Source organism: Podarcis pityusensis (genome assembly GCF_964106645.2).
Source record: "Podarcis pityusensis genome assembly, chromosome: 3".
Classification (NCBI taxonomy): domain Eukaryota; kingdom Metazoa; phylum Chordata; class Lepidosauria; order Squamata; family Lacertidae; genus Podarcis; species Podarcis pityusensis.
In genome coordinates, this window is record NC_138026.1 from 18,785,955 (window position 1) to 18,811,566 (window position 25,612).

Sequence of the window (25,612 nt, forward strand, 5' to 3'; positions counted from 1 at the left end):
ATGCACGAGGGTTGGTCATGGATGCTTGGAGCAATCGGCGCTGCAAGGGGCGTATGGGGAAGGACGTGCAGTATGCTGGGTGCTAAAAGCTAGGGTTTGTGCGGAAAGAGGGTCCCTGGGTTTGTCTAGGAGGGTGCTGGAGAGGGTGGGCCAGAGGCCCTGGAAAGCGGAGAGGGAGGAGGGAGGAGGAAGCGGGGCTGTGGGGCCTTTGTGTGGGGCAAGGACGATGCACAAGGAGTCGCCAGCAGCTGGGGGAAACAACTTCTACTAAGGGATAGGAAGGCTTTGGTACCAACAAAAGAAGAGTGGCAGATGAAAATAATGGACTTTGCACAACTGGCAAAGCTGACGGGGAAAATCTGAAACCAGCATGATCAAGTATTCCAAAAAGACGAGTAAATTTATACAATATTTGAAAGATCAGTTGTAAGCAATTAACACTAGTAGGGTTATCTGAAGATTTGTAATGAGAATTTTTTTACCTTTCTATATTTATTCAAATTTTGAGGTATTTTGTGATATTAGAACTGGAAAATATAGAAAATGCTGTGATATAAAGGTTAATTTAGAAAGCCAAGAGGTGGGAGGGAAGGAAGTCGATAGGCTCTAAAGAGGTTAAAGTGGATAATAATGATGTGATTATATATGTTTAAACGGAAAATTAATAAAAAATATTTTTTTAAAAAGGGCTTGGAAGGCTTTGATTTTAGGGAATGAGAGAGGACCGGGGGAATCTGGAGTCGCATTGCCAGGTGAGAAGGCGGAGCTTTAGCAGAAGGTGCATTTGTGGCAAGGGGAATTTCAGCTGGTATGGTTGGAGTCTGCAAGTTTGTCCTCTTTTTTGCTCTTCAAATTATGGCAACCTGTGTAAACCTCGTTGCATGGAAGCTTCATTTGCGCATCCCCATTCCGAAGTGTATAGACTGTGCAACTCTAGTGTACAAATGCCCCCCATGTAGATATGGTAAGTAAGATGGGCAGATGTCAGGGGCGTTGAAAGGGGGCAGGGACAGCTGGCGTTATCACAGTGCCCAAATAATTCAGATAGAACACTTGCATGTCACTCAGAATAAAGACAGGATTCGTCTCTGTTACCCCAACTATGCAAAGGATTGTTTTCTTCCATATCACCCACCAAAAGGCAGCTTCAGCTTTCAGCAATGTTCTATAATTCCCCCAAATTATGCTTTTTCATAGTACAGTCATACCTCGGGTTGAATGTGCTTCGGGATGAGCACGTTCGAGTTGCGCTCCGCGGCAACCCGGAAGTAACGGAGCATGTTACTTCCGGGTTTCGCCGCTTGCGCATGCGCAGATGCTCAAAAATGACGTCATGCACATGCGCAGAAGGGCCAAAACGTGACCCGCACACGCGCAGACACAGGTTACATTTGCTTCTAGATGCGAACGGGGCTCCGGAACGGATCCCGTTTGCATCTATAGGTACCACTGTAGTGCAATGAGTACAGAAACCTAGAGAGTGACTAAAATAATGTTACATTCTAGTTCAGAAAATTAAAATGCAGCAGCTTAAAAAAACAAAACAAAAACAAACAAACCCACAGTGCATTTAAGACTAAACCAAAACTGGAATACTATAATAAAGGAATATAGTAAAAGCACTCACAAACACACAAACAAATGATCCAGCTACTAAACTACACATATGAGCTTGAGCTCTACTGGGAATAAAATATTCCAGTAACAATAAGAAAAGAGACAGAAACACAAGTTTCTTATTATCACACTTCATATGTCATAAAACATAACAGCTAACTTATTTCTGGCAAAGGGACAGGACTTGCGTAACAATTTGGCTTACACAAATATTTTCTATTGTTGAGCACATCTTAAATGCGGCGTGTCGTAAGTTAACTTCAAGCAAACTGGGCTCTCTCAAAGTGTCCTAAACATACCTTATAGTTTCAACACACTAGCAAATCATTACTCTGCCAGCAGCATCCATGGAGCCAGGTAGAAGAGAGAGAAAAGACAACTCAACCATTCAAATATAATTGAAACCAGGTAGTACTATGTGAGCAAAATATCCTGGCCAAAGAAGCATTCTTATTTTCTAGTTTACTCCACTGCTTAATATTGAATGTAATTATTAACTTCCCCGCCCCCTGAGGGTTACAAAAACAACTGTTTTGTGGAAACCTAAGCTTTCTAGTTGGACTGACCATCATGTATTATGTATAAAATATATGATATGGTCATGATACAATGTTTTGTAGATCTGGTCAGGGCTGGGATGGGTAAGCACTGGTAATGACATGTTCACTGCCCAGGGTTCCATGTAAGCTGCTTTGAGGGTTGCCTGTTTGTCTGTTTTACATTCAAATGGTGTTTACAGGTTATACTACTACTAATTATTATTTGTACCCCACCCATAGGACTGGGTTGCACCAGCCACGCTGGGCGGCTCCCAAAGGAATATTAAAAACACGACAAAACATCAAACATTAAAAACTTCCCTAAACAGGGCTGCCTTCAAATGTTTTCTAAAAGTCAGATAGTTGTTTATTTCCTTGACATCTGACATCCACAGGGCGGGCGCCACTACTGAGAAGGCCCTCTGCCTGATTCCTTGTAACCTCACTTCTCACAGTGAGGAAACCGCCAGAAGGCCGTCGGAGCTGGAATTCAGTGTCTAGGATGAAGGATGGGGGTGGAGACGCTCCTTCCAGTATACTGGGCTGAGGCCATTTAGGGCTTTAAAGGTCAGCACCTACACTGTGAATTGTGCTTGGAAACATACCGGGAGCCAATGAAGATACTTCAGGACTGATGTTATATGGTCCCAGCAGCCGCTCGCAGTCACCAGTCTAGATGCTGCATTCTTGATTAGTTGTAGTTTCCGGGTTACTGAATTGCAGTAGTTCAAGTGGGAGATAACTAGGGCAGGTACCATTCTGGTGAGACATTGCTTAGGCAGCTAGAGTCTCAGCTGGCATACCAAATGGAGCTGGTAGACAGCTGCCCTGGACCCAGAATTAACCTGCACTTCCATGGGCAGTTGTGTGTCCAAAATAACCCCCGAGGTGTCACCTCATTCAGGGCCAGGGAAACCCCCCCCCCGCCCACACCTGTCCCCAAGAAACAGCACTTTCATCTTGTTGGGATTCAACCTCAATCCGTTATGAAATAAGTAAAATAAGTTCTGAAATAAGTAAAATAAATAAATAATAAGGGTTTTTTTAAAAAAATGCAACACAAATAAATAAAAAATAGGTCAGTCCTGTTTGCAAGCTCAGTTACCACAAAAGGGTTAATCCTAACCTTTGAGTGCAACCAGAAACTGTTCTTAACCTGAGGTACCACTTTAGCTAATAGGCCTTCTGGTGCTGCCGTGCCACCGCCACGCGATTTCTGTTCTCATCCTGAGGTAAAGTTCTTAACCTAAGATAATACTTCCAGGTTAGCAGAGTCTGTAACCCAAAGTGTTTGTAACCCGAGGTGTTTGTAACCCAAGGTACCACTGTATATAAATGGAATAAATATCAATAGTAATAATAATCATTTACAGATTGTGATGTCAACTTTTTCGCATTTATACCCTACGTAATCATTAGATCGGGATGTGGGTGGCACTGTGGGTTAAACCACAGAGCCTAGGACTTGCCAATCAGAAGGTCGGCGGTTCTAATCCCCCTGATGGGGTGAGCTCCCGTTGCTCAGTTCCTGCTCCTGCCAACATAGCAGTTCGAAAGCACGTCAAAGTGCAAGTAGATAAATAGGTACCGCTCCGGCGGGAAGGTAAACGGCGTTTCTGTGCGCTGCTGTGGTTCGCCAGAAGCGGCTTAGTCATGCTGGCCACGTGACCCGGAAGCTGTACACCAGCTCCCTCGGCCAATAAAGCGAGATGAGCGCCACAACCCCAGAGTCGGCCACGACTGGACATAATGGTCAGGGGTCCCTTTACCTTTAATCATTAGATCATCAGGCGTCTGCACTAAACATCAGCAAAAGCATTACCAAACCATCAAATAAACCAACAGATTTCTCATCTTGAGCAAACAAAAACAGTTGCTAGAAAATTACACAGTGTGTGGAGAAGGGTCAAGGGGAGGGGAGGGGATGGCAAGAGGTCAACAAGCTCAGGCATCTCTGACATACCTCCACATCTTGTGCGCGCTCCATCATTTCAATGATCATGTGGGCACCGATGGAATGGCCAATGAGCACAAGCTTCACATCTTTTGGTACATTCTTTCGAATAAAGCTCAACTTGTGTTCTATTTGTCCACGAAGTCCAAAGCCATCATTTAGTTTATTAACATCCGTCTCTGCAAAGAACGCCAAAACATAGTTCATTTCCTTCCCTTTGAAAAGGTTTAATCTCATTCATTCTAGTTTCTTACGACCATTCTTTGAAAAGACGGCCAAAACCTTTCGCAACTTATTTTAAAACGACATTAGCGGTGATGGGTGATTGATTAAGGAACGAAAGGACCAAGTTCTCTTGAAAAAGGCCAACTTTATGCCATGGGATTCCATGTACAACAAGGGTGCCCTCCATCAAGAGCGGACCACAACTGCCATCGGCGTCAGCTAGCGCGGCCAATGATCAGGGATAAGAGTTGCCATAGTCCAAAACTTGTGGAAGGCACCATGTTGGCTACCTCTGACATACAACATTACCTAAAATTATGGCAGCTCCATGCTGTGACTTCTTCCCCACATGGAATTACATTCCATGGAAGGGCATATATAGGGCTGACTCACGAACTCCTTGTTCCCGAGGAAAACTCTCACCCCCCCTTTAGCAATGCTCACAAAGGAATTACCCAGTGTGTTATAATGGATGGAATTCCAGACTAATAAACGTCCTATACACATTTACCTGGAAGCAAACCCCCTTGAATTCAAAGGGACTTACTTCTGAACAAGAGTGGCTGGGGAAAACCAGACAGATGGGCGGGGTAGAAATAAATTATTATGATTATGATTATGATTATGATTATTATGCTGTTAAGACCCAGGTTCAGATCTCAACTATGCCGTAAACCTCACAGAGTGTAATAAGGGCTAGCCACCAATTCTTATGGGGGGATTGGTGGTTGTGGGGTGGGGGGCATGGAGGAAACTGTTGAATGGTCTCTTTAAATTTGAAGGTTCATTATTGTTCTACAAGATGTGTATTTCTTTAAAGGCCAGAGCAAATAACGTGACCTAGTTGTACAGCTGTGAAGCAGTATAGCAGGTGCTGTTAAGTTGTGGTAATTAAGCTGTTGGGTATGTTATATAAAAGGGTGTCGCTGTGGATTAAACCACAGAGCCTAGGGCTTGCTGATCAGAAGGTCAGCGGTTCGAATCCCCGCAACGGGGTGAGCTCCTGTTGCTCGGTCCCTGCTCCTGTCAACCTAGCAGTTCGAAAGCACGTCAAAGTGCTTCCGGCGGGAAGGTAAATGGTGTTTCCGTGCGCTGCTCTGGTTCGCCAGAAGCGGCTTAGTCATGCTGGCCACATGACCCAGAAGCTCTCATGGCCAATAAAGCGAGATGAGCGCCGCAACCCCAGAATCATCCGTGACTGGACCTAATGGTCAGGGGTCCCTTTACCTTTATGGTATATAAAGAGCAGCATGTAGCTCTCTCAGTACCCTGGGGAATGGGTCATGCTTATTGATATATTGTAATTTAGTGTAAAAGAAGTTTTTGTTTTTGTTATTAAAACCTAGCAAAAGTTATGTTGTGTTTCTTGAATGTGTGGTCTCCCCAGCATGCTCTTTGCAGCGCAACAAATCTGCAAAAAAGCCAACAGAAACTACATAACCTGCCCTGAGATGACTTGCTGCAACCAGTTGTACAGGTCTGCCTGTGATAAATTTTTTGGAACTTTAATACCATATTCAGCACATGAAGAAATATAAAGTCAATTATAATTATGATCATCCATCAGCACAAGCGTTTCTACTTGGCCCATGGAATGATCTCCCTTTGTTTCAATATTGTCTTCTAATGACTGGTTTTCAGTTTAAACCTTCAGCAAAGGAAGTGAGGTTCCTACAGAAAGAGCTCTGAGCAGGCCAATTAATCCAGTTATTAAAGCTGTTCATTGTCACATCGCGGCAGTATTTATGTCTTGTTAAAGTAATACTGGCAAAGTGGATAAGGGCATGGAGAAAAACAAGTATAAGAATGCACACACCTGCCGCAAAATGAGAAGCAACATTTCATCTACGAGGCTTTAAACAGGTAATGGAAAATGAAAAGGTTAGTTCTGGGCCTACGGCTGAAACATTGTTTTCAAACTAATGTCTATTTTTTAGCCCAAGTTGCTTCATTTTTTAAAAAATCTATTCCATAGCCTTGTCATGCATACAAATTCGCTCACCACCTAATTCAGGGTTTCCCAAACTTGGGCTTCCAGATGTTTTTGGACTACAACTCCCATCATCCCTAGCTAGCAGGATCAGTGGTCAGGGGTGATGGGAACTGTAGTCCCAAAACAGCTGGAGACCCAAGTTTGGGAAACCCTGATAATTTATCCCATTCAAAGTATACGTGAAGGATGGAACATGATACATAAGATCCATTGAGTCACGGAAGATAACAATTTCCGTACATGCTTTAATGATGACAAGTCTCATCCAACCTCTTTTGCTTGATCAACCCAGCAATATCATTTAGCTGAATGATACATGGTTCAGCCATACAATCAGATAATTAGGTAAAAAAGGAGTTTTAAGCTGCAGCCCTGTGCAATAATTTTTGCAAGTTATTTTCCCCAAATTGCAGTTGTGTATACCGCTTTTATGGAGATTTGCCTTTTTACACATTCTGCATCACAGAATTCAGAGAAGCGTGAAGTTCAAAGGAGAGCTGTCTTTTGGTTTGTGTCTTGGTTCAGGAACTTTGATGAGTTCATATTTAGATGCAAACTGTCCCTAGTCAGGAGACAAGCAGATTCTGGACTAGGAATTCCATCTGTTTTGGAATGGGCAGCACTCCCCTTGAAGAATCAGGCTGTATTTAACTAACCACTGTTTCAATTATTGAATGTTGATTAATTTCTATCTATCATCATGGGGCAGTTGGTTGGGGACCAGGACAGAATTTTCAATCAACTTTTTAAAAACCCCTACAGATATCTGTGGGCAAGGTATGAAAGCACTGTGTTTTAGATTAACCCTGAGACCTTATAAAAGCCTCCCCACCCTTGGGAAATGTTCCTGTGACTTCCAATATAAACACCCACTTCATTAGTGTTTATTGGGGTAATTACTTTTGGTAAAAGTATCCTCTACAAATAAACGAACATGTGCTCAGGATTCTCAAACAGGGTGCTAAGAGAATTGTTTACTGCTGAAGGCAGACCTTAAGTTTACTAACCTCTGTTATCGACAATAAACTTCAGTTTGCGATATTGGTGACAACTGTTCAGCACCAATAGCTAACTTATACAGGGAGATTCCAAACTGATAGTACTCCTTTGGAATTATATAGACAGCTTTCTTTGTGTGCTCAAAGGACTTGGATTAACTCAGCATTCCATACAATGATAGATAGTAGCTCATATTATTATATATTATCACTATATTATAATTATTCGCCGAAGAATTTGTGCTTTTGAATTATGGTGCTGGAGGAGACTCTTGAGAGTCCTATGGACTGCAAGAAGATCAAACCAATCCATTCTGAAGGAAATCAGCCCTGAGTGCTCACTGGAAGGACAGATCCTGAAGCTGAGGCTCCAATACTTTGGCCACCTCATGAGAAGAGAAGATGGAGGGCACAAGGAGAAGGGGACAACAGAGGATGAGATGGTTGGATAGTGTTCTCGAAGCTGCCAGCATGAGTTTGACCAAACTGCGGGAGGCAGTGGAAGACAGGAGTGCCTGGTGTGCTCTGGTCCATGAGGTCACGAAGAGTCGGACACGACTAAACGACTAAACAACAACACTATAATTATTTCATTTATTAATAGCTTCGCATGAGGCATGCAGAAACAAATTACATTGTGACTATCTAGTTTACCCAATTAGCTCATGGCTGAAATTTGAACAGAGGAGGTCTGGATCTCAGTACATGGGCTACATACCAGCTCTGGCAAATCAAAGGATAAGGCTTGTGCAAGTACTTAGGCAAACAAACCAAGAGCTAAGGCAACATTACAATGTGGCTATTTACAATGGTTCCCTTGCGAAAGCAGCCTCAGGATGAGATGATCAGCACAGATTGAGCAGGAGAGGAACCTGTGATTTAACCCTGTTACCATCATTCATCTCAAGTTCTCTCCATCAAATTCTCCATCTCACCCTTGGCATGCAACTGTGGGCAGGGGAGAAAGTGTTTCAAAGGAAAATGGGACTGCGAGGGAAAGTGTCAAGCACCCTCCTCCCTCCCTTTCAGCTGCAAATCGCTGCTCCTCATAAAGTGCTCTGTGAAGGTGAAACAGCTATGAGGTCCAGCTACACAGCCATATTCTCACATTGGCTGACACTCAAAGGCTCCTCGTCGGGCAAGTCAGCTCATTCCTATTTTTATTACGATTACAAGCAAGATGGTGGGGGGTAGAAAGAGAAACAATTTTAAAATTGTGCTAGTCATAAAGGGACCCCTGACCATTAGGTCCAGTCGTGACTAACTCTGGAGTTGCAGCGCTCATCTCATCTCACTTTACTTGCCAAGGGAGCCGGCGTACAGCTTCCGGGTCATGTGGCCAGCATGACTAAGCCGCTTCTGGCAAACCAGAGCAGCACACGGAAACGCCATTTACCTTCCTGCCGGAGCGGTACCTATTTATCTACTTGCACTTTGACGTGCTTTCAAACTGCTAGGTTGGCAGGAGCAGGGACTGAGCAACGGGAGCTCACCCCGTCGCGGGGATTTGAACTGCCAATCTTCTGATCGGCAAACCCTAGGCTCTGTGGTTTAGACCACAGCACCCATGCTACATAAGCAGTAACAAATGCTGAGAGGTTAAAAAGAAACAGCTCAGCTCAAGTGAGTGCAGTTTCAACCACAAACGGCTTCCAAAGAAGATTAGACACCTCTGTTGTAATGTTGACCAAACTATTCTTACTTATGTCCTTTCTGTCAGCCTTCTGCCCTCAAAATCTCATACATCTTTTCCAAAAGGCTCCAAGCCAATAATATAATAATAATATATTGTCCAGACAGGGCTTTTTTCCCCCAGCCAGAACTCACCAGAACCAGGAGTGCCACCTTGGCTTTGCAACCATGAGAGCCCAGGGTTGTGGGTGCCATGCGGTGTGCGTGGCCCTGGCACCAAAATTTGTGGGTGCCTGGCCCCTTCATGGGGAATTTTGTGGGTGCCTGGGCACCCAGGGCCCGGGACCAGCACCTATGACCAGAACTCAGTTCTGGCAGCTCTCAGGTGGGCACTATTGCCATTATAAGGGAACCTCTTTTCTATAAAAATAGCACTGTGTCCAGATCAGATTAACTCTTACTAGTTTAGCGATGTTACTCCCATAGAGGGTTGTCTTCACCATTGCAGCATGGGAAGACAAACAATATGCTAAGGAAAAACCTTCCTGAGTAACCACATCAAGGCAATAAATCTGTTGCCCCAGATTTTTTATTTTTTAAAATATGTTAATCGTGCTTCCTTTGTATCATTTATCTGCACAGAAAGCAGATAAGTACAGGAATTACATACTAAGGACCTGGTCTAGCAAGTTGGCAGTGGCCACTAGAGTGTAATTAACAATAATTAAAAAACAAGCCACATAGCTAAGATGCAATTATATGTCATTTCTCAATCTTAGTGCCTCCACTTGAAAAGAATAATTCTCATTTGGTATCTCATTACATAGGTACCTTGCCAGAGGAGTTATTTAAACCAGCTGGATGAGAGAGAAAAAAGAAAATAAATTATCTCCTAGCTTCAGCTCCTGAATCTGACTTTGGTATTCAAGGTTCAGTAGGAATTCAGTTTATTTATTATCCTATGTAATTCCTTTAGGAACCATCCAGTGTTCTTGTTCTTTCTCTCTCTCCCGGCTCCCCCTCACCCCCTGGCTAGACTAACATAAGCATGCCCCTGTTTTAGCAAAGAATTTGTATCTTGGGTATCCAACGATATTGTTTATTATTCAGATGTGTAATATATTATTTCATGAGCAATTATCTCCAACATATATACCTATCTACACCCACACCCACAGTGTGTGTGTGTGTGTGTGTGTGTGGTCATTCTCACCCTGTCCCTAAGAAATCTTCTTGTTAGAATAGAGGAAATGCAATATGAAACAAGGCATAAAGTTGTATTCCAAGTTAACAGATAAATGCATAAGTGTGAGGATGGAGTTTTACCAACTATTTCAACTCCATGACACCAGCTGAAATGGTCACAAATATCATGATACCCACAAATTACTTTAAGGGAGAACTTAAAGACCATTATTATTATTATTATTATTATTATTATTATTACTCCTCCAGCTTTTCCCCTGATAGGGACTCAAGGTGGCTTACGGATAAAAACAGAAACAGCTGAAAACCTAGAAGGAAACAATAATTTTAAAACAATAAAGCATCGATACAATTAAAACTATACAGAGAGAGACTTTTAAAAACACACACATAATAACAATAAAAACAGCACGGCACTAGTCTTTTCATTAAAAGTTGCCCATTCCCACAAGTCTGTTGGAAAAACAAGGTCTTCACCTGCCAGAAGAGGGAGAACAAGGAGGGAGCCAGTCTAGTTTCTCTGGGGAGAGAATTCCATTATCTGAGAGCAGCCACTGAGGAGGCCTTGCAGCACCTCCTGCCACTGTCTGAAGCGAACGTGATCAACTTTGTGCTGCCATCTTGCTTTTTGATTCTTGCTTTTTACCCACTACAAAAGCAAATGGATAGCACAAACAGGTAACCAGATTACGGCCCTTAATTTTGGGAACCAAAGTTTATTAACTCAGGAATTAGCAAATTATATAGTCCAGGCTTGTCCAACTTCCAAGAGACCACGATCTACTCCCACTATAACAAAATTGACCAAAATTGTTGAGCTTTTTTAGAAAGTCAAAGTTGTAACGTTGTTGAGCTTCTTTGGCAAATCATAGTTGTTTTTGGGGAGGGGTGGGAGGGGTCCTGCGATCTCCCGCAATCTGTCACAGACACCCCCACAATCTACCAGTAGATCGCAATCTACCTGCTGGCCGTCCATCTGAGTTGCTTTTTTAAAAAAGTGTCTGGGAAAATAACTGGTGTGTGTCCCCCCCCAAATACTAGTGTTTTATTTTGTGGTTGTCCATTTTGCTCAAGTTCAAACTCAGGATCTGGGGACTATCCTGTAGTGTGGTGAGCCAGTGTGGTGTAGTGGTTAAGAGCGGTGGACTCGTAATCTGGTGAACCGGGTTCGCATCCCCACTCCTCCACATGCAGCTGCTGGGTGACCTTGGGCCAGTCACACTTCTCTGAAGTCTCTCAGCCCCACTCACCTCACAGAGTGTTTGTTGTGGGGGAGGAAGGGAAAGGAGAATGTTAGCCGCTTTGAGACTCCTTAGGGTAGCGATAAAGCGGGATATCAAATCCAAACTCCTCTTCTTCTAGTGATAGATAAAGAGACACAAGTGTGGATGTGATGGTGGAGGGAACGCCAGGAGAATTGCTTTTGGGGGAGAGACAAGATGGCTTGTGTGTTTGAAATGAAATATGACAAGAGATAATCTAGAGTAAACTGTTTAAAAAGACTAATCACCATAATAATCTGCAATGAAGACAATCAAGCAGATCTGTCTTTGGATTTATGCATGGGTGGATTTGCAAGTAGGGCACCTTAGTCAAGAAAGAAAAAAGGCAATTCTGAATTAGGCATATTTCTAGAAACTGTAAGAATATCACTTCACATTCCTTAAGACGCAATGCAGGTCTCAGAGATATGAAAAGAAACACATTATAGATTTGCAGTAGTGGCTGAACTTTAAAAGGCTCCTTTAATATGCATAACTGCATGCTATGCATAATTCCTTTTAAAATGTCTAAATGTGTAACAGCTTTGGAGAAGGTGCAAGCAAGACAAAGCTAAGAAAAGAAAATGGTTTGGAGAAGTGGTGGACCTCTTTATCTGGGTAGCCCACAACATGCAAGTAAGTTAGCCACACATTTTCTGGACCAGAAGAATACTGGCGTGGTTGATCTTCCAAAAATGGTTCTCACAGTTACGCTCAGATATACTAATGCAGAAGCATATCATAGCATCAGTGCTTCTTCTTTTTTTTCCCTAAAAAAATGTTCAGGGGTACTCTCCTTTTGACTCAAGAAAACCACCATTTTATAGTTCAAATCAGGAGAAATACAGTAAATGGACAAAAGTACAAAGATTCACAAAATATTTAGGGGTGTCCGTACCCCTGTGTACCCCCCAAAAAGCACTGCATAGCACTCATTCTGAGACACAGTAACTTGTTGTTGTTTAGTCATTTAGCCGTGTCTGACTCTTCGTGACCCCATGGACCAGAGCACGCCAGGCACTCCTGTCTTCCACTGCCTCCCGCAGTTTGGTCAAACTCATGCTGGTAGCTTTGAGAACACTGACCAACCATCTCGTCCTCTGTCGTCCCCTTCTCCTTGTGCCCTCAATCTTTCCCAACATCAGGGTCTTTTCCAGGGAGTCTTCTCTTCTCCTGAGGTGGCCAAAGTATTGGAGTCTCAGCTTCAGGATCTGTCCTTCCAGTGAGCACTCAGGGCTGATTTCCTTCAGAATGGATAGGTTTGATCTTCTTGCAGTCCATGGGACTCTCAAGAGTCTCCTCCAGCAGTGCAGGGCAGGGTAGCCAAGATAGTAACCTGACATTACTTTAAGGTAGGTGTTTGAAATTTGCTAGGTGCATTTTGCTATCGGCCACTTGCAAACAAGTGAAGATGCCTGGGTGCAAGGATGGCAGCTGACGCCTCCAACATCTGGAGGTGTATGCCTGCGGGATCCTTGGGTCTGGACTGTTTTCACACACTAGAAACATACCCTGTAGAATTCTGTCCGTATATATATATATATATATATATATACACACACACACACACACAGTGGTGCCCCGCAAGACGAATGCCTCGCAAGACGGAAAACCTGCTAGACGAAAGGGTTTTCCGTTTTTGAGTTGCTTCGCAGGGCGAATTTCCCTATGGGCTTGCTTCGCAAGACGAAAATGTCTTGCGAGTCTTGAGATTTTTTTTCGCTCCCCCCCCCCTTTATCTAAGCCGCTAAGCCTTTAATAGCCTTTTAGCAGCTAATCCGCTAAGCCGATAAGCCTTTAATAGCCGCTAAACCGCTAATAGCGCTAATCCGCTAAGTGGGTTGCTTCGCAAGACGAAAAAACCACTAGACGAAGACACTCGCGGAACGGATTAATTTCGTCTTGCGAGGCACCTCTGTATATATACACTTGGTACCTCGTCGAGCGTCCAGGATCCGTTCCAGAGCCCCAGATGTTCGACGGAAGAGACGCTCGACAGAGCATCGCTCTGCGCATGCATGTGGAGCGGTTTTGTGCTTCTGCGCATCCACGAAGCACGATGTAGCGCTTCTTTGCATGCGCGAAGCGGCAAACCTGTAAGTAACCCATTCTGGTACTTCTGGGTTTGCCGCAGACGTCTGCCGAAATGGACGATCGAGGGGGTGGACGTTCGGAGAGGTATGACTGTATATATTTAATTTTATTGAGTTTTTCATCATACAGAAAAAGAAAGGAAAATACACCCTGCCGATATAAAAAACACACGAAAATAAACTACTATTTACACAGACATAAATCCTTCCCACCCCACGACTTCCCACCACCACACCTCCACTTCCTTATATTTTAAATTCAATACTATCATTGCAATCCTTAAGTTTTAGATTTTGGTCTCTTTATAACATTCCTAATTAATGTTGTCCTTCTGTTCATTATATACTGATAAATCTTTATTACGGTCCAAAGACCTGTAACATAGAATAAAATACAGATTCATACAGACAACCCCTTCAGATTTACCTGGCCGATTTGCCAGTAGGGGTTTAATCAATAGATCCCTAGCTTGCTCATATTGTCCGCAATGAAGTAGGAGATGCCTCATACAATCGACATCCTGAGAGCATACACAGAGCCTATTCTGATTAAGAGATGCCTCTCAGTCTGCCATTTAGCACTTCTGATGGAAATACATTTACAGTGGTACCTCAGGTTAAGTACTTAATTCATTCCGGAGGTCCGTACTTAACCTGAAACTGTTCTTAACCTGAAGCACCACTTTGGTTAATGGGGCCTCCCGCTGCCGCCGCACTGCCGGAGCACGATTTCTGTTCTCATCCTGAAGCAAAGTTCTTAACCTGAAGCACTATTTCTGGGTTAGCGGAGTCTGTAACCTGAAGTGTATGTAACCTGAAGGTACCACTGTATTTTCTCTGGACAAAATAGGTGATATGTGAGTGCTTGTTTGTTTATTTTTTTCAAAAATATTTCAAACCGAGAATTTTCTATTCCACATTTATTGAGAAACAAGTCATACTCAGAGTTGCAATTGACTAAGACCTGAAGCGCATGTAACCTGAGGTACCTCTGTAATCTGGCTTTGGTAAAAAGACGCCAATATGTTGGTACAGACAGGTCCGTTATAATTTATCTGCACAATCAAAATGAATTTCAGGAACCAAAAAAGCCGCATTGAAAAATACGACTTTTGAGACATCAAAAATGGCAACCCGGCATTCCGTTTTGGTGACTGTAGCCCTGGTTTAAGGAGTCATTTGGCGCTCCTTAAATTATATATCTGAGTTTCTAACACTGCCTTAAGGGCTTGTTGTCCTAATGTGAACACATATGTTACTTTAAAGCAGGAGTGGTGGGGGTGTTTAAAAAAAACAGGAAGGGGGGACAATTTCTTTCCTATGGCTACATCCTGTCCACAGCAAGTTTCCTTAAGCCCCACGGACTTCAGTGGGATTAAAGCAGTTTAACCATATTAAAACTGGAGCCTGTGCAAAGTCCTCAACCTACTTCCTCTCTTGGTGGCAAGCCTATGGTAAACATTATGCTAATGTATACGTGCGATTTACAGACCTCAATGGCAGTTTTGCATGCCTGACACTGAAATAATTTTACCACGTCGATTACAATAAATAAATCTTAAACAGATGCACACACAAACAAAAGCAAAAAAAATTAATAATAATGAAAAAATGAAGGCCTGTAGCATTTTGCAGGCTGTTTGCTTCCACACATTCTTCTTGGGACAAAAATGTTTGCCCACTTCCTTAAAAATAGACGTCTGGTAATGAAGTCCAACAAGAAAGTGAAATAATGATGCGTTATGAGTATTTGCACTTTGAAGTGTCCCTTTAACCTTCCGAAGGGAGGGGCAAACTGCCCAGCAAACGCTGAAGCATCAAGATGGACAAAAACGACTGTGCTGAGATAGTTCCTGAGACACACAAGGGAAAACAACCAGTTCCTCTACACACACATTGATGTGGGATACCTCAATGTTGATGAATATCTTACAAAATGCTCAAAGTGAATCATTGCTTCTTGCAGACGGTTCTATAAACAGGAAGCTCACCCTCTGAACTGAAATTACAGAAGTATTTTGCAGGGAAAATCTGTCCCCACCCCCCATATATTTGTGGCACACAGTATGTAAAAAAAAAGGTAGACCTTTTTTAAAAAATAAAAAAATAAAATAAGATACACAAATTGCTAACGTATCAAGAATAGCACCATCAGAATCTGAAAAAGAAATTTGACGAATGAGTGTGCTGTGGGTAAGGTTCAGCAGTTTATTTTAAGCTGCATGGGCAGGGATTGCCATATTGTGTTTATAATATAACTCGAGAGTTATATTATAATAATTTTGCCTGCCTTTAGTTTCGCCCAATTCTCCAATCTCTTAAGGTCATCCTGAATGTGAGTTTATCTTCTGAAGTATTAGCTACCCCTCCGAGTTTGGTGTCTTCTGCAAATTTAAGAAGCATCTTCTCAACCCCTTCATCCAAGTCATTTATGCCGATGTTGAACAACACCAGCCCTAGGACAGATCCCTGCAGAACTCCACTTGTCACTTTTCCCCAGCATGCTGACAAACCACTCTTCAAGCTCAGACAGTCAACCAGCTACAAATCCACCTAACAATAACATCACCCAGCCCACATTTTACCAGCTTCTCCTTAAGTATTATCATGGGGGACTTCGTTCAAAGCCTCACTGAAATAAAGATATGTTCTGTACACAGCATTCCCCTGATCTACCAAGTTCATATCAAAAGAAAAAAATGAGGTAGGTCTGGCAAGACTTGTTTTTGAGAAACCCATGCTGGCTCTTCATAATCACAGCACCCTAATTGTTCACAGACCAACTGTTAAATCATCTATCCTAGGGCCAAGGCTTTTTTTCAGCTGCAACTCATCGGAATTCAGTTCTGGCACCTCTCAGGTAGGCACCATTGCCATTATAAGAGAACAAGAGAGGTATTCATGGTGAGTTCCGGCTCCTCTTTTTCTAGAAAAATAGCACTGCCTAGGACCTTTATTAGTACTGAAGTCAAGCTGAAACAGTCGGTAGTTGCCTGGGTCCTTCCCCACCCATCCGATTTCTGAAGATCAGACAACATTTGCCCACCTCTAGTCTGCAGGGACTTCACTTGTTCTCCAGGAATTCTCAAACACAGAGGCTCTGAGATGATGCCTGCAAGTTCCATCAGCACCCTTGAATGCAGTTCATCAGGACCAGGAGATCTGAATTCAATCAAAGTAGCTAGGTGTTCCCTCACCGCCTCTTTTCCAATCCTGGGCTGTAACTCTCTCTCTGCATCATTTATTCTGTTATCACTGCTTTCCTTTTGGGTGAAGACAGAGGCAATTCCATGTTCTCTCTGTCACCCAAAAACATTTATGTATCTTCTCTACAGAAGACCTACTTCTTCCTTCTTCCTCCTGTTTCGAACATATCCAGCCCCTTTTTATTAACATTTTAAACTTTTCATTTGAACTTTAGCCTGTCTGACCTTCTCCCCGAAAGTGTTGATTACTTGTTTATAGTCTTCATTTATGATTTTCTCCTTCCATTTCCTCTGCATGCTCCTTTTAAATCCCAGCTCATTTGAAAGCTCCTTATACAGCCACGCGGGTTTATTTAGATGCCTCCCACTTTTCTTGCTTAGTGGAATTGTTTGTGACTGTGCCTTCAATATTTCACCTTTAGCAAACTTTCATTCATGATGACCTCCCTTCTTTTTAAGTATTTTTTAATTAGTAGTTCATTAAGCTTTTTGAATTCCGTTTTCTCTAAATTCACCTGACTACACTCAGCTTTCCCTTTCCTCTGTGACCCTTAAAAAACACCCCATAATACACTGGTTGTAATGGACAAAACTACAGGATATAAATAAGAACTTGGTGTTTATAAGATTATAAAAAAGAAGCTGTTCAGAGGTAGTATCTGCACATTGACTCAAGCAAACTAAACCTTAGGAAAACTTATGAGTCAAAGTGTCAATATTGGGCACCGAAAAGGAAAAAACAACATTTAAAGATTTTGCTAATGTTTACTCAGCATGTATAGATTGTTTGCTTTTAAGCAGGATAACAGAATGTTGGCAAGTTCCTTTCTCCCCTGCCATCCTAAATAATGTAATACAAGCACACGTGTACACACACAGAACTTTAGTGATGTGTATAAAAATACAACTAATATATCCTATAGCTCCATAACTAGCATTCTATGTGCAATAACACATGTTGCCGGTGAAGCTAGAAGATGCATTTGGGATAGAAACTGGTAACTGGCTGGAACGTGTTAGTGGCGGAAAATTATTATTATTTAATCAATCAATCAATCAATCAATCAACTTCAGAGTTTGAGGCTAAGTAAATACATATGCACTGCTTAAACTATTCCAAAGGGAATAATTAAAGAACTGGTTAAGAAAAGGGTGCTGAGAAGCTTTAAACCAACAGCCACTTAAAAAAAATCACATTCTGCCGCTGAATTTCCAGCAAATTACTATCCTAATTATTTGAAAAAAATGTTGAACAAAGAGGTTCCATTGCATCTTTAGCTACATTTGAACACACCTTCGTTAGCTACAGCAGCGAAATTACACTTTGTAGGTTGGTTGTTCTCAATACAACAGGATACAATTATTCCTAAAATTCTTTTGTCCCCCTTCCCCAAAGCCCTTTACTGGTGGTCAAGTTCTGTGGTGTGCTGTGAACTGGAAGATTGTTCAGTTGTCCATGAGATCTCTTCTAACAGTCAGGCCACCAGCCACAGAGGCTGCTTATCAGTTTTCCTGAGCCCTTTTATGCGCTCAGTAGATGTTATAATCAAGTTTCTAGAGCCCAATAATGGAAAGCATTAGGAGGAATTGGAAGATTTATCAATACATACAGTCTGTGTGATGCAAATAATCTCCCATGAAGAAGAAGAAGAAGAGGAGTTTGGATTTGATATCCCGCCTTTCACTCCCCTTCAGGAGTCTCAAAGCGGCTAACATTCTCCTTTCCCTTCTTCCTCCACAACAAACACTCTGTGAGGTGAGTGGGGCTGAGAGACTTCAAAGAAGTGTGACTGGCCCAAGGTCACCCAGCAGCTGCATGTGGAGGAGCGGAGACGCGAACCCGGTTCCCCAGATTACGAGTCTACCGCTCTTAACCACTACACCACACTGGCTCTCCCATGAGTTACTAAAATCTTGTACGCAAGAAAGCCACCATTAAAAACTCATCTCCAGCAGATTGTTCTTCTTTGGCGATCACTCGTAGCCGAGTAAGATTGTCTTCCATGAACACGGTCTTAACAGTGTGTCCGTAGGTGACTGTGGAGGCCAATTCTGGATCCACAGTGGGGACATAGGTTTTCTGGCGGGAGTTGATCACTGTGAGGGTTTGCCAAGCGTGCTTTCCTCTCAGCACATTTCTCCCTTTCGTCCTGAGTTCGAGCATCTTCAGAGCCCATGATACTTTCTCCAATTGGAGTGCTTGCAGGCGAGTGTTTCCCAGTTGTTGGTGTTTATACTACATAACCTATGGTACGCAACCAACAAGAAAACTGAAAAACTACAACACAACCTAGAAACTAGTTCAAATTGTTATTTCTCCCTTCTGCTGCTGCAACATAACAGCAGCAACAACAACATTAATATTATTCTGCCCATTTGGTTGGATTGCCCCAGCCACGGACATATCAAGGCTCTCCAGGTTGCCAAATGCCTTGCCCCAAGGCAAAGGACCCCAGAAGACACGTGGTCATTCTGGAATTGGCAATGGGTGAGGTTGACTCCCATGATCCCATGCCTGCTCTGCTGCCACTTTGCCAAAGTTGATGAACTACTCAGGCAGCATAGAGGACAGCCCTTCAGTCAACCACTGCCTATTTTGCCAGAGTGTTATTGACTGCCAGTTTCCCCTTTGCAGGTATTATGTGGGTGGGCAGGGGAAGGAAGCTTATAGAAAATGCTTGTGTGCACCTATTCTTGTGCTTTTAAAGTCACCAGTCGAGCAAAGAGTGGAAATATATAAGACTACAACTCAAGCTCTCCTCCTCTGAGAGCACCTCAAAGCTTTTGTCCCTGAACAATCCACCAGTTCTACCACCAAAAAAGGAAAGGTTATTTTAAGGCAATTATTTCCGCACTGAGGTATTTTTCGAGGACTGACACAACTGATAAATACACACAAACCCACCTAAAAGTGAAAGTCACATGAAAAATTTGCTTGAGGTCAGAGTATCATGCTTTTCTACACTGTGTGTGGGGTCATGGGCTTACCGGCAAACATTAATTCTCAAGATCTGCTAATAGTTTGAAGCCTAGGGGGTGTCTCTCCCCCCTACCGCCTCCCAGTGCCAAAGTGCTAATGTTTGCCTTAGAGCCTGACATTTGACCACAATGATTAGCAGCAATTTGACTAAAATATCATGAGGTATCGGGTTTCACTTGTCAGCCTTGAAGCCACAGGAGGAAGAGTTCAGGTGCAAAGAGCCAAGTGGTAAAGAAAAAAAAGCTAATGTCAAATATTAGCGCTTCGCTTCAGAAACTGGATCTCATAAGTGGTTTGAACAAGACACTAGTTCTGAGAGTTTCACAGATTCTAGCAACAACAGTAAGTTAATACCTGTATTAGGACCAACCGTCTAAGTAGTGAGCAAATCAGTCAGTCTCATGTTTAGATATTATTCTGAACATCTGAAGTCAGCTCTGCATGGGGAAGTTTTTAATGTTTGAAGTCTTATTGTGTTTTAATTTGTAGGAAGCCACCCAGAGTGGCTGGGGAAACCCAGTCAGACAGGTGCCATATAAATAAATTACTACTACTACCACTACTACTACTACAGCACATTTGAGGGTTTTTTCTAACTTTTTTCCCACCACTGCAGCTTTGCACTACCTTTGACAGAAAACAGTCTACGAAACAGCAAATATATATTCAAAATTCATTTCAAAGCAATTTGATCAATATAGTGGTACCTCGGGTTAAGAACTTAATTTGTTCTGGAGGTCCGTTCTTAACCTGAAACTGTTCTTAACCTGAAGCACCACTTTAGCTAATGGGGCCTCTTGCTGCCGTCGCATGATTTCTGAAGGAAAGTTCTTAACCCGAGGTACTATTTCTGGGTTAGCGGAGTCTGTAACCTGAAGCGTATGTAACCTGAAGTGTCTGTAACCCGAGGTACCACTGTATAAGACAACCCCCAATTTTTAACTAATTTTTTTTTAGTAAAAAAATCTGTCTTACACACAGAAAAATACTATACACTGGCTGTAGATGATCATTGCATGTGTGTATCAATCGTAGCTGATCACTGTATTTATAAAAATCCCTCTCACGTTAAAAAACCCCCCACCTCCTTTCATATTTTATGTTTTGCCTTCTACTGCCAAATGTCTGGCTTGGCTGACCTGTGCCAGTAATTTGAGTCTATCTGTGCTGTATGAAGTTTGACATGATGCTTTGCTTTGCTGCTGCTCTTTTAGCTGTGGCATGCAGCCGCTTGGATTACACAAGCTGACATGCATTGATTATACATGTCTAACATGCAAGCCTTGGGGCTTGAATTAGACTTTCAAGTTCACTGCAGCCAAGAGCCTACTACTTTCTCATGGGTCAGCAGCAAACACAAGCTGATTGAGCCCACAGCTAGGAAACTCTGTAGATAGCCATGCAAAAATGGATTTGCATGGTTATACCCGTTTTGAAAATCTACAGAACACACACAGACCTAGGAAGGAAAGAGAATTCTCCTACACGCTGGCGCAGTTGCTGCTTGTGGGTTCCCGTAATCTTGTTGCTTTTTATATTTCTGTCATTCCTTCAAGATGCAAAAAGGTCTCTGCACTTCCAAATAAGTATTCCCCCCGTCCCAAGCTGGTATACAGTGGTACCTCGGGTTAAGTACTTCATTCGTTCCAGAGGTCCGTTCTTAACCTGAAACTGTTCTTAACCTGAGGTACCACTTTAGCTAATGGGGCCTCGCGCTGCCATCGCGCCACCGGAGCGCGATTTCTGTTCTCATCCTGAAGCAAAGTTCTTAACCTGAGGTACTATTTCTGGGTTAGCGGAGTCTGTAACCTGAAGCGTATGTAACCTGAAGCGTATGTAACCCGAAGTAGCACTGCACCTCCTTTCCCCAGTTATTTCATGCACAACTGTGCATCTGCTTTTACATGAATCATTGGCAGCCGTCTGTCTCGAGAGACAATGGAGTGTTCCCTTGGGGGGGGGGGGTGAAGCCTCTCGCCTTTGCTGTTGTGGTCCAAAGGAAAGCAGAGCAATATGCTTGGCTGCAGGAGTTCCCGGAAGGATGTACAAGGCACCATTCAACCGTCTTAGGGGCGCCACTCTGGATTTGTGAAGGATTAACTCTTTAGCCTTTTCTTCTCCCGAAGATATCCCAAAAGGCAGTGGAGGTTTAGGATCAGAGTTTCCCTTCTCCTGGATGGGCTACTTTCCCAGGTTAGCGAGCCCCACCTGCTCCTTACCATCGTATATCTACAGCTTGCGCAGAAACCGCCTTCTTGACTACTGGTTTATTCCGCTCAATTCACCAGAGCCTGTCTTCTTATGCAGGGGAAGTCCCAAACTCACTGAGGTTTGAGACCCATCTGCTCGCCTGGTTTAGCCGGCCAGTCAAAGCTGTTTCCCGGGGTGTGTCTGTTGTCACATACTAGGTAAAGGTAAAGGGACCCCTGACCATTAGGTCCAGTCGTGGATGATTCTGGGGTTGTGGTGCTCATCTTGCTTTATTGGCTGATGGAGCCGGCATACAGCTTCCTGGTCATGTGGCCAGCATGACTAAGCCGCTTCTGGCAAACCAGAGCAACACACAGAAACTCCATTTACCTTCCCGCCGGAGCGGTACCTATTTATCTACTTGCACTTTGACGTGCTTTCGAACTGCTAGGTGGGCAGGAGCTGGGACCGAACAACGGAAGCTCACGCCGTCAAGGGGATTCGAACCGCCGACCTTCTGATCAGCAAGTCCTAGGCTCTGTGGTTTAACCCACAGTGCCACCTGCGTCCCTTTCGTCACATACTACCAGCTTCTAGAAGGCACAAGTGAGAGCTGAGTGCAGGGTGGGGACCAAAGCTGGACAAACCACCACAGAAGAAACATAACCGGAGATACTACCCCTCCCGTAACACCTCATACACCCTTTCAATATGAATAGTGTCATCTTTACCCCAGAAGGACATGGAAAAAAGGGGAATAATGCAGTCATCAACAACCTACTAAGTATATAATAAAAACCTGCTACAGTCAAACCTCGGTTGTCGAACGTAACCTGTTCCGGAAGCCCGTTTGGGTTCCGAAATGTTCGACAACCGAGGCACAGCTTCCGATTGGTTGCAAGAGCCTTCTGCACTCAAGTGGAAGCCGTGTCGGATGTTTGGCTTCCGGAAAACGTTTGAGAACCGGAGCATTTACTTCCGGGTTTTCAGTGTTCGGGAGCCGAAACTTTCCAAAACAGAGGCGTTCAAGAAACAAGGTTTGACTGTACTATCAACCTATGGACAACTCAACACTTTTGTCCCAACACTGATTTTCTTTAAAACATAAATCAATCACGTCCCAGAGTTCTCCAAGGTGAGCCAACTGCATAATATTTTAATGTTGCTTATAAGATACTTATTCTCATTTCGATACCTTCTTACCTTGGAATATATAGTCTACGTCCTTATATTCTCTAAGGAGGATAGTCTTGGGCATATAAATAGGAACTGTTATAAGATTTACAGTACAGTGGTACCTCGGGTTAAGTACTTAATTTGTTCCGGAGGTCCGTTCTTAACCTGAAACTGTTTTTAAGCTGAAGCACCACTTTAGCTAATGGGGCCGCCTGCTGCCGCTGCACTGCCGGAGCACAATTTCTATTCTCATCCTGAAGCAAAGTTCTTAACCTGAGGTACTATTTCTGCGTTAGCGGAGTCTGTAACCTGAAGAGTATGTAACCCGAGGTACCACTGTATGCTTCAACTCTCACATAGCACAGTAAAAAAAAAAAAGATAGCTATCGTTTTGCACACACAAAGCGGTCATGGATGTCAATGGAGCAAGTACTAGCATTGCAAGATGGCAGCGTGTTAGCAAGTCAATTCCACAGTACCTTCTATCATTTTCATGCCTTGGGGGAGTTTACAGTGTCCAGCTTGCCCTACAACCCAGACCGGATACTGTTGATTCAGGCAAGAGTACAATTTTTTCAAGAATGCCCGGTAGTAGCCTGGTAAACCTGGATTACCTGGAGGAAAAGCAGAGAGGAAGGTCTATTAAGACTAAAGGTCATAAACTGAAACGCAATGGTCGAAAGACTGCAAAAGCCACATCATTGCTAATGGACCATTTGGACTTGCAGCCAACTCATGCATCGTCGCCACATGTTTTTCACAATGCTGACCCCTTTGTGCTTAATACAGTGGTACCTCGGTTTAAGAAGATTCCAGTTTAAGAACGATTTGGATTACAAACTCCGCAAAACCAGAAATAGTGTCCCGGTTTGAGAAATTTACCTCCGTCTAAGAACAGAATCTGAATGGTGGAAGGGCACAGGCGGCGGGAGGCCTCATTAGGGAAAGCGTGCCTCAGTTTAAGAACGGATTCGGTTTAAGAACAGACTTGCGGAATGGATTAAGTTCGTAAACCGAGATACCACTGTATAGTGGTACCTCGGGTTAAGAACTTAATTCGTTCCGGAGGTCTGTTCTTAACCTGAAACTGTTCTTAACCTGAAGCACCACTTTAGCCTCTCGCTGCTGCTGCGCCACAACTGCACAATTTCTGTTCTCATCCTGAAGCAAAGTTCTTAACCCAAGGTACTATTTCTGGGTTAGCGGAGTGTGTAACCTGAAGCATATGTAACCCGAGGTACCACTGTACTTGAATTCAACTACTGAAGCAAGAAACACCTCAGTTGTATACTATCATTCACAGAGAGTAAGATGTTTCACTTTAAAGTTAAGCCAACCAATATACCATAGATCATAGAAATTGTGATGTTACATCGTCAGTCAGATTTAGATCATAGAATTGTGGAGCTGGAAGGAACCCTGAGGATGATCTAATCCAACCCCCTGCAATGCAGGAATGTACAGCTGTCCCATACAGCAGGCACGTCCAACTTCCAAGAGACTGTGATCTACTCCCACTAAAAATAAATTGGCAGTGATCTACCCATTGGATTGGCCAGAGTTTTTTGGGGGGAGGATGAGTCAAAGTTGTTGGGCATGCCTGCCATACAGGGATCAAACCTGCAACCTTAGTATCATCAGCACTGTGCTCTAACCAACTGAGGCTGTTTTTAACCATTCGTCTAGGTGATGAGTCTACTGAAAGCATTTACGCTGAAGAATATGCCTCCTAGATGAGAAAAAAAATGAAGTAATTACTCAAAAACAATATATCCAACAAATAAAATTCTGGGCTTAACTACAGGGACATGTAACACTAAAATCCCCCTCCCCATTTTTAATAAAAGAATGGCTTCCATTCATTTTTTCTGGTATTGAAGCATGTGATATTCTGGTTCATTTAGACAAGTTCAACTAGCTTTAATTAGCCTTTTCTTTAAACACACACACACACACACACACGTGTTTCCAAAGACCTCTATTTAGCCAAACATACTTGGATTCAATAAAGATCTTGCAAGGTTGTTCTACCAATATGCAACAAAACCTGTGGATTCATGTAATATTTAGGCAATTTCTCTTCCAGTGACAGGGAAAATCAAAGCGTCCAAGAGTGAAAGACACTTTAAAAAAAAATGTATCAAAAGTGCATCCTTGCTGTCCCTGGGTTTACTGCAAACTGGTGTGTTCTCCTAAAAAAAATAATAATTCATGCATCTTCTGAAGATTATTATTATTTCAATCGTATTCGTAGCACCAGAGAAAATATACGTGGGGCTGCCCTTGAGACTGACCCAGAAACTCCAGCGGGTGCAGAATGCCGCGGCGAGACTCCTTATGGGGTCTTCGCTGCGAGATCATATTCATCCGGTACTATACCAGCTGCACTGGCTCCCGGTGGAGTACAGGATCAGGTTTAAAGTGCTGGTTTTAACCTTTAAAGCCCTATACGGCCTAGGACCCTCGTACCTACGGGACCGCCTCTCCTGGTATGCCCCACAGAGAAACTTACGGTCTGCAAATAAAAACATCCTGAAGATC

General features: G+C 43.1%; 1 protein-coding gene across 2 annotated transcripts in view; it reads right to left on the bottom strand.

Annotated features, from left to right (window-relative positions):
• LDAH (lipid droplet associated hydrolase) overlaps nucleotides 1-25,612 on the bottom strand; it is a 92,312-nt gene that overhangs the window by 52,654 nt on the left and 14,046 nt on the right. For both annotated transcript variants that reach the window (XM_080999315.1, XM_080999314.1), the window contains 2 exons: nucleotides 23,551-23,685; nucleotides 4,120-4,289 (listed from right to left, as the gene is read on the bottom strand). In XM_080999315.1, coding sequence (XP_080855441.1) covers nucleotides 4,120-4,289; nucleotides 23,551-23,685 — 305 coding nt within the window. The remainder of the gene's footprint in view (nucleotides 1-4,119; nucleotides 4,290-23,550; nucleotides 23,686-25,612) is intronic.